Source organism: Corvus moneduloides, chromosome 6 (assembly GCF_009650955.1).
Source record: "Corvus moneduloides isolate bCorMon1 chromosome 6, bCorMon1.pri, whole genome shotgun sequence".
NCBI classification, from domain to species: domain Eukaryota; kingdom Metazoa; phylum Chordata; class Aves; order Passeriformes; family Corvidae; genus Corvus; species Corvus moneduloides.
In genome coordinates, this window is record NC_045481.1 from 58,200,818 (window position 1) to 58,217,506 (window position 16,689).

Genomic DNA, 16,689 nt, shown 5'->3' on the forward strand with positions numbered 1-16,689 from the left:
TGTGTGATTCTTGCTTGTGAGCTGTCACCATTAACATTTCCATCTGTCTCAATATTGCTTCTATTCTTAGTTGCTTTGTGATATATGTAGGTGTATGAAAAGGATTTTTCCCTCCTCCTTGTGTCGTGAAACAAAATAAATGAAAGCCACATATATGTATCCACACATTTCATGCAAGCAGCAAGAAATACAGTCACTTTCATGGCACTCCCATTACTAGATGTAGAGGTGAATAAGAAGCACATGCCTGTGGCCTCTTGGTGCTGCTGGAACATGTACGTAATGGGGAAAACCATAAATAAGTCAAACTCTAACTGCAAAAGAACAATATTGCTTTGATCTCCTTTTGAATATGCAATTGGAGAGACCTATTTTCCTAACCGTGTAAGTATGGGAATAATTTTACTTACCATGTAATCCTAATTGGTCTTTTCCTGAGGCAGTCTCAAGGGAAAAATAGCTGTGACACGCTTTAGTGTTCAAAGGATCAGGTCCTCAGCTGTGTAGATATTCTAAACTTAGACCTTTCAAGCTACTCATCACTTGGACAAACAGAAAACTCTCTGCAATATAGGCAAAACCTGCTTTTCTCAGTACCTCTATGCCAAAAGTGGAATCAATGGGATACCTGTGGAAATGAATAGACATTTCACAGGAGTGTCCAGAAAAAGTGCATCTGGTTCCAGTCGTGTTATTCCTGTTGTCGTTTGAACTTCATGGCAGAGTGCAAATTCATAGTCCCCTGAAGGAAAAAGTCTTTTGAAATTGCTAATGGATGTGACGCATTTTCACCCCTGGCACAGATTGGTGCTTCCCAGAGAGGCAGGGATTAGCCATGTCTGGTCTGTGAAATAACTGGGCTGTGGGGGCTTGGCCCTTTCCCCTCCTTATCTAGTGGAGAGCCTTGGGGCCAGTACCTTGCCACAGAGCCAATTCTGCTGTCAGTAAGTGGTTTCTCCACAGTCACAGGCTGTTGTATTGTCTCTTGCGGGGAGCACTAGTGGTGGGACTGTAATGGACCAAGGTCTTGCCATAAGTGCCCAAGTGTATATTTTCTCTTCCCCCTGCCTTTTAATGGTTTGGTCTGTCTTTTTTTTTTTTTCCCCATCCCAAAATAGCACACAAACCCCCAATTTAACAAGCATAAACCATACACTGTGGCCTCCAATTTATTTTGACATTTGGCAAGAATGATTATGCAAGATGTTCATTAAGTCATAACATTTTCGCTACTTTCCCATTCCACATCCTTATTAACTATAGCACATGTGAAAATAATGAATTTAGTTATTCTCCAAATGGACAGTGGACCCCAAAGCTCCCAAGAAATTGCATTGTTTATGGATGCAGTGTATGCAGAGACTTTTAAGGCCCTAGGTCTTACCTGACTGTAAAAAAATGGTTCATTTCTGAAAGGGGTGAGGAGGAGTTTATCATCTGCTAGAATGTTTATAGAATTGTTCAGTTAAAGAGGTCTCATCAGACCAGTTGTTTCTTTTTTCTTAAACAGAGCCTTTGTGGGATTTGGGAATAATGCAGTAAAAAGTTATGGTAGTAGATAATTAGATGGACCAGCTAAAAGCAATATGAAAGGGGGCTGGTAGCACAAGGATTACAGAAGGTGTGTGGGCATTTTGACATCCAGAAAACATTATAGATCTGGTCTCAGCTACCTCAGTCTCATGATGATAATTAAGAAATGTGGGTGTAGAAAAGCTCTTCGCATGGTTTAGTTGGATTATTGCTGCAGTTCAAAACACAATTGACAGAGACACCCACATTGGACATGATTGCCCTTTGATGAGGCAGATACTGACTTTTTAAAGCTGACACAGTTAAAATTATGTCCAAAGTTTATGGGGCCACAAGGTTCTCACTAGACTCCATTATTATACAATTGGTAAAATACAAATTGAAGCAGTTAAAAAAAAAAGGTGAGGCCTGCTGAGGAGGAAGGGACCCTGGCAGTGGGAAGGTTTCAGCATTAACCTTTTTCTCACCTGTTTCGCAAGAGTAGAAGCACATGGTCTGGGGGTTCACTTTCTGTGTATGTGTTTTTTAAAGGCAGATAGGAGGGAAGACCAGTGAGGCTAGTTCCATTGATAACCCACAGTAAAGCCTAGTTCCTATGCAGGCTGGGTGTTGTGTGACAGATCTTCCCAACTCTTTTACCTCCGTTTGTTCATCAGCAATACAGAGATGTTACCAAGCTCCCTTCTGAGCACTGAATAAGATGAAATATACCATAAATTAAAAAAAAAAAAAAAAGCAAAACCCGACCACAAAGTTTGTGGTTCTTTATCTGAAGGATATGTTTTTAAGAAACATTTCTGAATGGAAAGAGAATGCTGGAGACTGTTTAGATGGTTACTGCTCAAGTCTAAGACAAGACATAACAGTATAGCTTAACATACTAACTCTTGCAGTGTTTTATTCTAATATTAGAGACACTAAACCTGTACAGCTATGGAAATGTCAAAATATTGACTTCAGCCCTGATCCTGCATTCAGGTTTCTTTATTCTTTTACATGTTTCACCCCTTGAAACAACAGCAATAGAAGGAGGTTGTATGGTGGCCCACAAGTAGTTTTCTATCTGTCACTTAGCTCCCATTCAGATTTTCTCTCAGGAATCAGAAAAGGCCACACATTGTCAAGGCGGACAGAGTTGGGAAAATATTTGACATTTTAAAATTAATTTTTTTCTAGTATTTTCAACACAAACTCAGTTCTATGTTGTTCAAAGAGGTTTTCAGTACTTCCCTCTAAAGCTATCATCAATAGTCTGACAATGACATTTGATAAAATATTCAGATTCCAACCCAAATTATATAGTGAAAAGACAATGGATGTAATGGATTTCAGGAAAACAGGTGGTTACTAAAGAAAAAAAAAAAAAAAAGCAGCTGATTTCTAACAGTGAATACCTTTTGAAACCCAACCAACTCTGCTGAGAATGGGATGAAGTGAGAGACATGAGCAGAAGTCAAGAGACTGGAGCTGCTCATGTGTTGGTTTGCTCTGTCAAATACATGTTCACTCACACCATTTGAGAGAATATGTGGCTGAATTTTGAAAACAGATAGCTGATAAAATAGTATTGACAAGGAAAACAAAAAGATTTAGCAGTTTATAAATGAGGCTAAATTCTAGGTTTGAAATCTTCCAGTGGATGATGATACATCTCAAATGTCTTTTGCTACTGTCTTTTGCTGTAGCCTGAAGTGTGATACCCTTTTTTCTATTGCCAAAAATTTATTGCATCAGAGAGAAAAAAACCCTAATGTGTCTATTGGTAATAGAGTCATCGACAGAAGGAGTGACTCTTACAGTATTTTCCATATGAATCTCTTTTTGTGTCCCAAATTTGGTTTATCGACTAAGGTATTTTAAGTTCTTGCACCACACTCATCATTCATCATGGTTTTTGAACACCTTTCTAAGTGACATGACTAACCTCTGTCACATGTTTTGTTTTCATCCTCTTCGGAGGGAACAAGTACTTAATTCTAGGATTTTTCCCTAGTTTTGGTTTTTTGGGGGGTTAATTGTTGTGCATAAGTCTTTCACAAAGGTCCTGGTGGTGGCAGGAGGTAGAGGTTTAATCATGGATTCACCTCTTTTCTTTCTGTGTCGCATTTGATCCTACATCAGCAGTCAGTCACTCTATCCACCTCTTATTCCCCAGGCAGATATGATTCTCATGGTTTTTCTGCCCACCACCTGTTTTCCCAAATCCTTCACCTAGACTCAGCTGCCCAACCATGGTCATAGCCCTGGATACCCACTGCTTTTCTCACCTCTTTTTCTGAACTCTTTTAAATACCCAAATGTCTCTGAGTTAAGAAAAGCTTTTAATTCCCAGTCTACTGCCTTTGACACCAAATAGTTATTTTTATCATCTACTTTCCCATCAAAGTATTTCTGCAGCAATCCCTAAAGAAAATTCTGCTGGCTCCCAAATTTTAAGGAAGCCAAAACATCTGACAAGAGGCTAAGTCCTTACAAAGACAAACCTAGAAAGTTAATTTGAAAGGGCCAGAATTTCCTATTCATTTTTTGTAGGGATTTTCCAGACAAAACAGGGAAGAAATTCAGACTAATGTGAGGCATACACTTCAGGCCAGGAGAAAAGCCAAAGATGATGGACCTTTCCAAATTCTTTTCTTTTGGATCTGTTAGCCTGTCCAAGGTACTGACTCACCTCCTTAGCCACCAGAGGCCATTGTGTGACAGCTGCCTGAGGCTCTAATTAGCATCAGAATTTCCCTGCAGGGAAGCCCTGCATGGCTCCTGTGGACCCCCATGGGGCCTCTACCAGTGAGAAGGTGTGTGAGCACCCCAAGGTGAAGGGCAGCCAGAAGCGGTGGATAGTGCTGGAGTCCTGGCAGGCCCAGGCTGGCCCACATTAGAGGAGCTGTGCTTGGATGGAATAGAAATAGCCATGAGTCTTGCCCAGTGTGGAAGAGCACAGGGTGAAAGGTCTACCGTCCCAGCAAGCTAGTTTGGCAATCCCTCAGCCTTCTGCAAGCGTGTCCTGCCCGGCTTTATCTGAGGCCTTGATGAGGGAAGCTGTCCACTGCCTTCCAAGTCCATGCATTTTGTGTTGTGTTAGTAAAGATTAATGGTTATTTAAAAATCAATCAGCTAAATTTAGATGGAGGTCTAGTACCAGTTTGTCAGACAATGAGAATGTGTATTTCATCTGCTTGTCATTCATTTGTGTTAGCATTCAGGCTGAGCCTTTTTTCCTGAGTCTCTGTAAAGCCCATCAGTTCCTGGAATTAACACAATGTTCATTTACTGTGAGGGTCTGACAAAAGCACAGCAAACCAAAACTGCAAAATAAACTTTGTTGTCAGTTATGCTTCCACAACTCTGGTACTTGGTGCGATTTTCAGGTGGTTAACAGGGTCTAAATCAAGAAACTGATCAGAAATAAGCCTGAAAATTTACTGGCTCTTATTTACTTTCTTTTATCTTGATACAGCTTCTTAAAAGAATATTTTTAGCAGATTCTTTAAACATTTGTAGTAAGAGGCAATAGACAAAATGTCATAATTTCCATATGAAGGAGTGCAATTCCTATATAAAAAAGCCATTTTATCCTAATATGGTCTCAGAGTCTAAGTAACGTATTCTGTCACAAGAACTTTTGCATCAAAACAATTTTTCTATTTCATATCCAAGAAGAAATGTTGAATATTTAAATTCCACATTCTTTTTGATCTTAATTCCCTTCACAGAAGAGCTCTTTAGGTCTCATCAATGTGCTCTAGGTGCAATATCTGAGTATATTTTTCGTATTACGGGATCTAACCCAAATTAAGAAACCAAGGGGGAAGAAGCTATGCATGCCTTTAAGGGAAAATGATTCTGCTTGGAGCACGTAGCAGGGTAAAGCATCAAACAGAAATGTAAAAAAAGTCTAAAATAAGGGGTTTAATGCCTTGGTGCAAAGTCCTTGCTGAAAATCTAGCATTTGGCTCCCTTGATTTAAAAACTTTGCATTCCTGCTGACTTCAGTGGTGTTTATGTTCAAATAAGTAAAGGCACCATGAGGCCATATAGTACAACTGCAATTTGCAATAAATTATAGCAGATTAAACAGTTAACTAATGAAATACAAAGAGGTGTTTAAAACACTCCCTTGTAAGCATTTATGTTTCAGATGTATAAAGAACATGAAAAATAAACATTGTCCAGAAAATAAATGTATATTATGTTGTTTATGAATTTATACTCTAATGACACAAGTCCTGAACCACCGAGACTCCACTAAATGTCTTGCCAAAGCCAGGGGTAGATTTTACTTGGTATTCTTTGAGTCATATCCAACCCTAAAAATACTGGGGCTTCGAGCATGAAAATGTGGGATTTCTTTCATCCTGCTTAAGGTTATGTTCACATGGGTTTTGTGGTGGTGGCCATGGCTCCATTGCTGGATGCTCCTGCCCAACCACCCCTCAAGAGCCACCCTGACCTTGTGCAGGCTGGGGCAGAGAAATCAATATGTTTTCCCATTTGAGAAATGGTGTAGAACGTGAGGGAAGTTATTTTAAAATAGCTTAAATTTATATTGATTTTCTGAATCAATATTTCAGGATTTTTGAATTCCCAAGTAGTCATACATCCACCCTATGTTTTGTTCCCATCTCTCTGCATCTATAAATGATTGTCTGAGCACATCATATGCTGTAGAGAACCAGCTATGCATCCAATTACCCCCATACTGTACTAGTGAGGAGGAAAATAATATTTTAATAGTAGTACCAAAAAACCAGCTGATCTGGCACTAGTTACCATTTAAAGCAATTCTGCCATGCACATCAATGAAATAATTTCATCTGGCCAATGCAGAGTAATAATGGCCCCTGTGCAATTCCCACTCTTTGGGGCTGGGTGTCACAGTGGAAGGAAAGAGGAAGTGAGGACAGTACCCTCTTTGTTGGCATCTTCTGCTGTGTATTAGCGCACCCTGAGGAATAGGTGAGCACATAACCCAATAATGACTCTTGCTGCTGTCAGTGCTCACATGCCACCTGGGCATCCCACTGTCATAGATGAACAGACCATACCTTTTATTTGGACAAGTGAAAACTGGACAGACACATGTCTGCCTATTAATCTCCAAAGTGTAATGTAGTAAAGTTTACACACAACTTGGTTCCAGTCATTAAATTACTGAAGGATTAGCAATCCCAAGTATTCAGTAAACAGAAATGACACCATACAAATGAAACATTTTAGTCAAGGGAAATTTTTGCTTTAATGTGACTAATCCAGTACTTGTTTCTTGAGCCACAAGTCACAGTAACTGGAGGAGGAGAACATGATGGGGTCTGGGTTTCATTTTGAGAACTCTAATTTTTATTGCTGCACTGATAATTTTAGTGTGCAATTAACAAAAATATCTACTGTTTTGCAGATACTTCTCTCTTCAATGCTTTAGGTGGTTAACATGGAAAGTGTTTTGAACTCTTATGTTTTGTTTCTTAGGTGAAATAGCTCAATACGCTATTTAAAGAAAAAATATCCTGAATTCATCTTTAAACACATCAGCTTGTTAAAAGTATTGATGTGGCTCTGCTTTGAAAAAGGATGGAGCCAAAGTACCTTAACCTCTTCGGGAAGATGAAGACAACTATCTAAGTGCAGTGTAAAATATATTAATATGAAAGTCCTGAAGGGCAGGAGAGCCAGAAGAACTATTTAATGTTTACACATGCTTTTCATTCCCAAGGATTTCTGTGTACCCAAGGAGGATCCCTCCTGCCAGTTCCTGGCCAGAGTGGGATCCTGTGGGTGGTGGGCACCCCAGGCCCTGGTGCCAAACACCATCTTCCATCTCCCCTCCCCGACTGTTTGCTTTGGATCTCTTATCGCCCATCACTCTCCGGGCAATATTGCTGAGCTGCTGCACCTGGCAAATGGAGTGTTTGAGCTTGATGTCAGAGGAGATTTTAGTTGCTTAAATAGAAATAAACTACAAAAGGGCATTCACAGGGCTATGGACCTGGGATTTTGGGGCTTGCTTATTTTTAGGACACACTCAAAATAAGCTCTCCAAAGTTATGCACTGAGGAGGGTTTGGTAAGGCATATACCTATTCCAGTAAGATGCCTGGCTAAGTTTATAAGCCCCCTGGAATCTGATCCCTTTAAATATTAAAAATAATCCACTATATTGCATCTAATTGAAACCCACTGAATACTTAGAGGAAAGGAGAGATGAGTCAATCCCAACACCTTTCACCCACAAGTGCACCGACAGTTTTCTGATCTTCTTTAATCATAGAGCTCCAATGGCCTGATTCGTCACAGGAGTGCATCTCCAGCCATCTAATCTTTCCACACTCAGCTCAGGTTTCCACCATCCCAAGGAATCACACACAACCTCTTTGGGGAAGAGGGGATCTTCTTTTCCCTTCCCATGTCTGCTTCTCCCTCAGAGTCTGCATTTTTGTTGTTGTACCATGCCCTCTTTTCTGTCTGCTGTGATGGAGCCTTGGCTGGGCTGTTAGCAGGAAGGTCAGGTGTGAGTGAGGAAGGCTCAGGCACCATACACCAGACACCTGGTACACAGGATACTCTTGGGCACAACCCAGATACTTTGCTCTCTGCTCAGGTAATGGGTGTTTAATGCCTCTAAAACAACAGCAGTAAGGTAGAGACACTCAGGAGATGAATTGCCAGTTTTAGTGAATGTCGAAGCATCAGGGAATGACAAACCAAGCTTTTAATGTTTCTGCTGGGTTGGATTCATTCTCTCCTTACTTTTGTTTCTTATTCTCACCTCTTTTTCTGTGCCACCATCCTCAACAGCTGCCCTGCACCCCACAGCGTGGGGCAAGCCTGGCATGGCTGGACACTGGCCATGGTGTCAGAATGAAGGGTGAATTATCCTCCTGGCTTCCCCCAGCCCTTCAGCACAGGGAAGAGGGATTTCATGTGTGGTTTAGGAGTCCCACTGACCAAACAGTGCATGGAGTTGATGCAAAACCCCAAAAGAAAAGCCTAGAGGTTTAGATTAGAAGGATTTTGTGTGTGTGCATGTGTGTGTCTGTGCACATCATTGCATGTGGCAATTGCCACATATGATACATTCTATTTCTACAACACTTGATGCCAGTAGAGACAAATATATGAGTGGTGGCAAGGAACAAACCCAGAATTGGCATGCTCACCAAACAAGTATGTTCATGAGCAGCTTAATAGATTCATGTGTAATAGATCCATGCATTTCCTTGTTTGCAAAAGGCTAATCTGCACCTACCACAGAACTCTGTCAGAGAGGTAGTTTCATGCACATAAATTGTGCTGAAATCCCTGACTGGAAGGCATGGGACAAGATTCAGGGTACAGATGCTGCCATGTGATGGAAAGCTGGCATACCTCTAGCAGTCATGAGAAGAAACCAATTATTTTAATTGTTTGCTAGAGTTTTAAAATCACTTTTGCTGTAGCTGCAGGGTGGCAATTCTGAGCTATTAGGTGGTATTTTCTTCAGGAAAAATGTTGTGGTTTTGGTGCTTGTGGTTCAAAGAGTAGGTTTTCCTGCTTTATCCTGTGTACATGCAGCCTACAAACCATGTCTAATGAAAGATCTTTGCGTTTGTGTTCCCATCTTTGCTGTTTTGCTTAATATTTTCCCTGCTAAAATGAGGATGAAAGGCCTCTTAAAAAATGTTGTTCACTGAAGGTGAAATTATGCTTGAAATTTAGATCAACTACACTGCACTATTTAAGGCACAGGGTATATTCTAGTCACCCAGCAAGCGCTTGCAGACCAGCACATCAGCAACTCTTTGTAGGCTGAACACAATGTAAACCTCAAGGTTGTGAGATCCAAGAACCACCAACCCCAGGGCATTAACATACAACAGGGATGCCTAGGAGAGGTTGTGGTCACAGCTTGGCCAACCCCTGGATGCAAGGGGTAAGCTGGGGAAGTGATCACCACCATCTTTCTCTCAACATCTCACTCAGCCAAAGCCCCTACAATGTAAAGATTTTACAAAGTTAAGCAGAATTTGGCTTTGGTCCTCAAAGATGCTGAGGTTTTTCTAGTGCCACTGATGTTAGTGTGGAGCATGAGGGGCTCTCTTGTGTGTGCTGCAATCACTGAATCATTGTAGAGCGGCATCACAGCCCAGTCATCTTACAAATGCACCATGTCTGCAACCCTGGTTGTGTATATAACTTGTGTATATAATCCATTGCAATTTTTAGCATTACTTGAGTTGGAAAAGTTTATTTCCATTAATTTTTCATCCCTTTAATGTGAAAAAAATAGCAAATATAGGTAAGTAGGAAACATGAATAAACATAATTAAACATAAAATGCTTGTAATGATATAGGAACTGACTTCAGCCAATTAAAATTTTTAACAGAAAAAACCCTAGCATCAAAACCCAAGTACATCAATAGCATTGTCCTTTTTGTAACCAGAATTAGTTTCTATTCCTGACAGCCAAGTGAGAAGCATTCCAAATTGTAGCTTCTTGACCTTTTTCTCATTCAAAAACAGGTCAAGATACTACGTGAATAAAATGGGGAGTGTAAAAACACAGTTTGGGGGAGGGGAGACTCAATCACCCATTACCTTTTGTCTAACTATGGACCTTTTAAGAATGCTACTCTTTTCAAATATTGACTTTTTTATTGCTTCTCTTACAATTGCAATGGGGGAATTTAGGAGCCCCACAAACTACTTTATCATATAATTAGTTTATCAGTAAATTTGGACCTCGTACATCAATCACTATAATGCATAACCTCCACTGAGACAGAAACCAGATGTGCGTGCTTCTGCTTTCTTCTTTATAGTATCTACAGAATCATTAGTGCCTATGCTACAGTTTAAATTGAATTGAGCAAGAGGCAATGGTCTTACTCTCCTACAAGCAATATTACTGCAGGAATAAATCAACATTTTGTTGATTGACAACGCATACTCTTTCCCTGTTGCTGTTTAAGACAGAGTGAAGATTGATTTGTGTATGCAAAAAATAATTTTAGTTAGTCATGTATAGAAAAAACATTTGGTTCCAAGGTAAATGCTATAAAGTGGGCACACTGTGACAACACCAAGAGGCTTGATACACTGAATTATCTGAAACCACCAGAAAAGGGACTGTCTGCCCTTTTCTTCCCCATGCCATCATGGTGTGATTTTCCTTTCAAGTGCCTCTTACTTCTGACATCTGTACAATCCAAGTGGGGAAAACGTAGCTGCTCCTGAGACAGGATGGAAGATGTCTTTTTTCAGACACAACAAGAGAAGACTCCTTCTGGGTCTACCAAGAAAACATCAGGATGCCTGATCTTTGCATCCTATGTCTCCCACAAAATCCATGTGAAGACTATCAGTCGCTTCACAAACTAATACCTTGAAGACCCAATTTTTTGGGGTTCATTCATACAAAATTCTCTTGGAAGTCAGGGTCTGATTGAAAAATACGGAGCCCAGCTTGCATGTGCATTAAAAATCCAAACATGTAATTATTTATACTACTTTTTCATTTTCCCAGTAATCAAGCACTGGCTGGTAATAATGCCCAAAGGGCTGATTATACCAGCAAGAAACAGCAGCTCTCTGACCACACCTCTTCCCCGGGAAAATCTCTACACAGATGCAAAAGGCAGCATTTTTGTAGCAGAGAAAAATGGCAATTTCATGGTTGCACAGAATTAATGGTTCCTATGTTCTTAGCAGAGCTGAGCTGAAGTGCTTACCCACAGAGTGAGGACTTGTCAGGCAGTATGTAACATGCTTCCTTTCAAAAATTAAAAAACTTGTTCTGATTGCAAGCAGATTTTTTCAAAGTATATCCCTTCTCCTTCACTCCTGAGAAAAAGCCGGCAGTGTTTCTAAAGCATGATACTTGCTTCTGCTCATCTGCATGTTTAGTGTACTAGCAGAAGAGTCTTTCCTCCAGGAATAACAAGTGTGTAATGTCTCATATTACAGCTGATTAAAGTAGCCTCTCCTGCTACTGTTTAACTTGTCTGGTAGATCATCCAAATACTTGCAGGCATCGTCTTATAAACACAGAATATTGAAACTGTGCTGTTTTATGACTGCACAAAAAGGCTGCTGAAAACATGCTGCCTTAGTGAAATCAGGTACAGTTGTATCTGGAAAGTTAAATGGTACTGTGGAGTGAAGTCTAAAACTGATAAATAAAATGCACACATTCACTTAGCAAGTTCCAGGTACAATCATGTGTTTGAAATACCTCTGGAACATCCACCTGGCATTATTGCTGAGAGATATAAACTTATATTGGTATATTAGAGTGGGAAAAGGAATGGCTGATATATCCCTAAAGGCAGAATTTGAATAATACAGAAATAGGCCCAGGCTGTTAGTGAAGACTTTGAAAATGTCTCCTTTCTCGTAAATTGGGTAGATTTGGACTGGAAAACACTGAGACAAAAGAGGTAGAACTGTCTTCATACGCGCTGACATTTTTAGTTCAACCACGCAAAGCTAAACCCCCAAGTGCCAGAAGGATGGTGATGTGGTACTTAGGCATGATTTTTAAAAAAGTTCTTAAAGCTGCAAAGGTTATTAACCACCAGGAATCTTTCCTTTAATATATATTAAAAGCTGATTTATATGGAAGGCCTTGGGTGTACTCGAATTTCAAACACCTGGGTTATTTTCTTTACTGATCAATGCAGGTGTTTCATAGCAAAAGCACACAGGCAATCAGACTGTCTGAGGGCAGCAATGAGTTGCACACATTTTTCCTAGTATAAATAAATTTTCACAAGTGCGTGGAGTGAATGGGCGGGCCTTTGGCATTAATTGCAATTAGATGGCAGTCAGGCTTTGAGGTGTAGAAAAATACGTGTTTTAACAGATTCATAAAAGAGTTGTGCTATCTTCTTCAGAAAATCAACTGCTTCCAATTTTACCTGTGAGGCAGGAGGGAAGGAAAGAGGTGACAGGTCAGGAAAGGGGTGAAGCCAGTGCCTCTCCCACAGCTGGCTCTTGCCGTGGGATGTGGCACAAGGTGCTATGCCCCGCCAGCACACGCGTGCACTCCCACTTGCCGCAGCCAGCCCAGCCAGGGAGCGTGCCATCTCTCTGTCTTTACCAAGATCAAATGGAGCTAGTCAATCAGGGGATACCATTATTGCCTCCACCATTCAATTTCCACTATCAATAATTTACTGTATTTGCTGCACGCGGAGAAGGAGTAGATGGCCAAACAGATTTTCGTCAAGGGGTACAGAATCCACCCCGCGGGCTGCCGGGCAGAGCCGAGCAGGGCGTTTCGTCCGAGATCCCCGGGTTCCGCGGCTGCCCCTGTCTCCGCCGGCGGGCGCTGATGCGACGGGCGGTCCCGCTGTCGGTCTCAGTCTCAGTCTCGGTCTCGGTCCCGTCCCGCTCCCGGGCTGGGCAGAACCGCCTCGGGACCGCTGGGACTGAGCTCCCGCTGGGCGCCTGCAGAAAGTCACCGGTGTAACGTTACCTGGGGCGCTCATTAATAAGCAATGCCTGTTATTATCTTGATTGCATTCTTAATAGGCGAACTACGGAGAGGTCAGCGCGGGAGCGATATTTAAATGGATCGGGCTTGCTTAATACCCGGCGGAGTAAACCAATATCCCGCCGCGGGCGGACCGACACCCCCCCGCCCGGCTCCCCGCTCGGGAAGCGCCAGGGGAGCGGAGCGGAGCGGAGCGGGGCCGGGCGGGCGGGGCGGGGGCGGTGGCGGGGCCGGGAGGCGGTGCGGAGGCTCTAAGCGGGGCAGCGCGGTGCCTACGGCCGCTGCAGCCGCTGGCCGGGGGCGAAGCCGCTCGGCGAGGAGAAGGCGTGGAGCTGGGCCAGGAGGCTCCGGTTGGGCGGCGGGAGTGGGGGATCCGGCTCCGCTGCCCTCCCGCCCCTCATAAAGCTTTGATGAGACACTTGAGACGCCGCCTGTGTTGTCGAGGCAGCGGGAGGCGGTCGGTGGGACTGGGCGCCCGGGAGAGGATGTGACTTCCCGGAGGAGACCCGGACAGGCTTTGTGTGGACGACAAGGTACGCGGCACTCAGCCAGGAAACTTAAGGGGCCGGGGGCAGGGGGTGCGGGTGGCTGAGGGGCTGGGCGGGCGCTGGCCGGTGAGAGGCGTCGGGGAGCGGTTAAGCGCGGGGGAGGGCCGGGGCAGCCCCGCGCCCCTTTGTTTCCGCACCTGTCGGTCCAGCCGGTGCCCGGCGGGGCTTTTGTTGGGGCCGGCGGGAGCAGGAGCGCGCTCCCGGCGGCGCGAGTGGGAGCGGAGCGCGGGACCCGGCGGCGCTTCCCCGACGGCGGCGCGGGCGCCCTGCGCGGGGCGCGGCGGGCGGCCCTTGGGCGGCGGGGTGCGCCCCCTGGCGGCGGGCGCGCGGCGGGGCGGCGGCCCCGGCCCCGGCCTCCTCCCTCCGTGCGCGGCGGCGGCGGCGGGGCCCGGCCGCGGGGCGGGCGGCGGGGGGGGCCGCGGGGCGGGGGGGGCCGGGCGCTGCCCGGCGCTGGCGGCCGAGGTGCCGTCAGGGAGGGGCGCGATGCACTTGTTGAAGCTGGACCGTCGCTGGAATGTGAAGCATGCAGGGCACCGTCACCGGGATCCGGTGCCACGGGCGCCTTCTCCTCTGCCTGTCCGGCTTCCACCACCCGCCGGGCGCGGGAAGCCCGCCGGGTGTCGCCGGGAGGGAAGGGAAGGCGGTGCAAAGAGGGAGTCCGGCGGCTTGAGCGGCTGAAGGTGTCGGTGCTTAGGAAAGAGCAGCGACTGGCCTCGACCCACCGGCTGTGGATTCGTATTGGGGGGTCAGACACGCCTTCACCCAGAAAAAAACTGGGGTTCAATGGTAAATTTGGTTGGCAGAGGTTTAATTAATACCTTGGAAACCTTGTCCTGTCCCACAGATTTTTTTTTTTTTTTCCGTAGGATTAAAAGCATGAGGTGTTACAGCTGTGAGCCATGCTTGCTTTTCTTGGTTGTTTTTAAGAGGTGCTGTTGGTGTCTTGGTCTGTACGTTCCAGTTAAGATATGTCCTTTTCCCCTCAGTTTATTGTAGTTTGCTGTTCTGAGGTTATGCAAGATCAATAGTTATTACTTATTTATGTTTCTAGTAACACAGTTTAATGAATGCAAAGAATCTATCCTGGCAATACATTTTTCTTCAGCCAGTATTTCTGTAATCTTTAATTCATGGTGATAAATAGATAAAATGAATTTCCTTGGTTGTCTGTAGATATGAGCAAAGGGCTGGATAATGAGCTGCCTGCTTGTGGGCAGGAGGAACTTTCACATCACTTTTTAATGGCTTTTTCGTCACAAAAGTGAAGACTTTGCTCTGTTTACACAAGGATGGCTGTCCCAAGTAAGAAGATCGTCATATTGCCTGGTCTTTGGTGTTGGGTAGTGCGTTCGTGTAAATCAAAGGCCCTGCTTACAAAGCTGTATTGCTGTCTGCAAGCCCTCAAGTGAACACTCAACCCCAGTGATGGCCCAGAGTTAGTGTGGGTATAGAAGAACATAAGCAGAGGGGATGCTCTTGGCTTCATGCATGCTGCAAATCCTGTAGTTTGGCATGTGAGAGGAGGTGGCAGCTGTCAGGGGGATGCTACGGCTTCCTGTGTGCAGAGTTCCAGGGCACTGGCTGTGTAAACAGACCCGGGGAAAGGGAGAAGACAGACAGTGATGTTCTGCAGGAATGAGTGCCATCCCTCACCTGGGTCTCAGAGTAAAGCAACAACTCTGTTTCAACTCTAAAATACGTATTTTCTGCTGTAGTACTACCACTTAATGATCAGCTTCACTGAACCTTGTCTGGGAAAACCCATTTGTAAGTAGTGTGCCTTCTGTTCATGTTGCAAGTGCTCTCTGGAACTGCAGGGTAGATCCTGTTATTATATGGCTGTGAAATCAGAGTAAACCAAGTCAGAAACATGAAGAACATTTATCTGAATAATCCAGATATAATGGTGGAAGAAGATGGGAAAGGACCTTTATCTTGAATGGAGTAAGACTAAACTGAAAAAAGTGTTACTTCAAGCAGCATGCTCTTAGGCACCAAGGCATTATGTTATAACAGTAGTGCTTGGGAAGTACTGCAGTATGCTGGAATACTACAAAATGTAGTGCACAGATGCAAAGGTTTTCAAAGACTCGTTAACATGTGAAAAAAATATAGGGGAAAAAAAGGTTCTGTGCTTTTGCGTAAAAGCTTTGTATACATGATAGTGCTGAGCTGAAAGTGGCTGCGCTTAAAAGTCCTTGCAGTAGCTGTAGCACTTTGTGCAACTCTTACTCTGCTTTTTCTGTAAGGAAAACACAAGAAGCTGCATGTTTTGCTCAGATAATAATTCTCTGAGGGAGTGCACATATAAAAGCAGGTCACAAGAAACTGGGAAGTAGGAGACCCTCTCAACCCTTCTACGGGTAAGCACTGCATGAAGAGGAGAAACTACTGAGTGACTTGTGTAATAAGTATGGTCCTATTAAAAAAAAAAAAAGTTATTTCTCATACCTGCCTTCCTGGTTTGTATAAAAGGCTGAAAAGTTCTTCTAAGAATGCACCCCATGCCTACACTAGAAATCTCACATGAGGCATTGTGTGAATTGTTGGAGAACTAGAGAAGGATATGTGCTTTTAATAGGTTAATTGCTAACTTGTCTTGACCTGTTTTTAAGCACATGTTGTGAGCACTTGGTTCCTCCTAAACAGCTGAAACGCTGCTTAATTGGGAAGCTCTCAATCATTTCTTAGATCAGTTCATGCACTGGCATTCTTGGTAATGCTTAGTTGTAAACATCCTTTAAAAGGAAGCTTTTAAGGGCACTGAAGCTAAGCTATTTTTGTGTGTTGCTGAAATGAAGTGTTAACCAATAACCTACTATCTTCAGTTCCAGTTGGGAAGGTTCTGTAACAACTCCTGTATGCTGTGATACGCCATTAGGAAGCAGCACAGGTGTGTACTGAGTGAACTGTCTGATATATGAGTTGGGATGGGGCTGGTAGGCTATGTCCCCTGTCTGTCAACTTACAAATCTTACTGTTTCCTTATCCCTCTATTATTCAGTCTTATCTTTGACTGCAGGTTCTTTGAGGCAGAGACAGTCTTGCCTGTCTTCTCTTTCTGGTACCCAACAAGAACTCATCATTGCTTTTGTAATACAAACAATAAATAACAGATAACTGTGCAGTGCATACAG

General features: G+C 43.6%; 1 protein-coding gene and 1 long non-coding RNA gene across 5 annotated transcripts in view; one reads left to right on the forward strand and one right to left on the reverse strand.

Moving 5' to 3' along the window:
- BDNF (brain derived neurotrophic factor) overlaps nt 1-16,689 on the forward strand; it is a 40,420-nt gene that overhangs the window by 5,175 nt on the left and 18,556 nt on the right. The window contains exon 1 of one of the 4 annotated variants that reach the window (XM_032112641.1): nt 13,251-13,537. The exons of 2 other annotated variants lie outside the window; for them this stretch is intronic. Coding sequence is in view for 1 of the 2 variants with exons in the window: in XM_032112640.1 (XP_031968531.1) it covers nt 14,336-14,338 (3 nt within the window). In the remaining variant the exon portion in view is untranslated. Of the gene's footprint in view, nt 1-13,250; nt 13,538-14,041; nt 14,339-16,689 lie in introns of those variants that run through there. One more of the 4 variants, XM_032112640.1, reaches the window with a different exon arrangement.
- Nucleotides 12,077-13,790, reverse strand: LOC116445724. Its single transcript, XR_004240867.1, has 2 exons — nt 13,690-13,790; nt 12,077-12,958 (listed from the first exon to the last, which is right to left on the reverse strand). It is a non-coding gene; the product is annotated as an uncharacterized LOC116445724 (long non-coding RNA).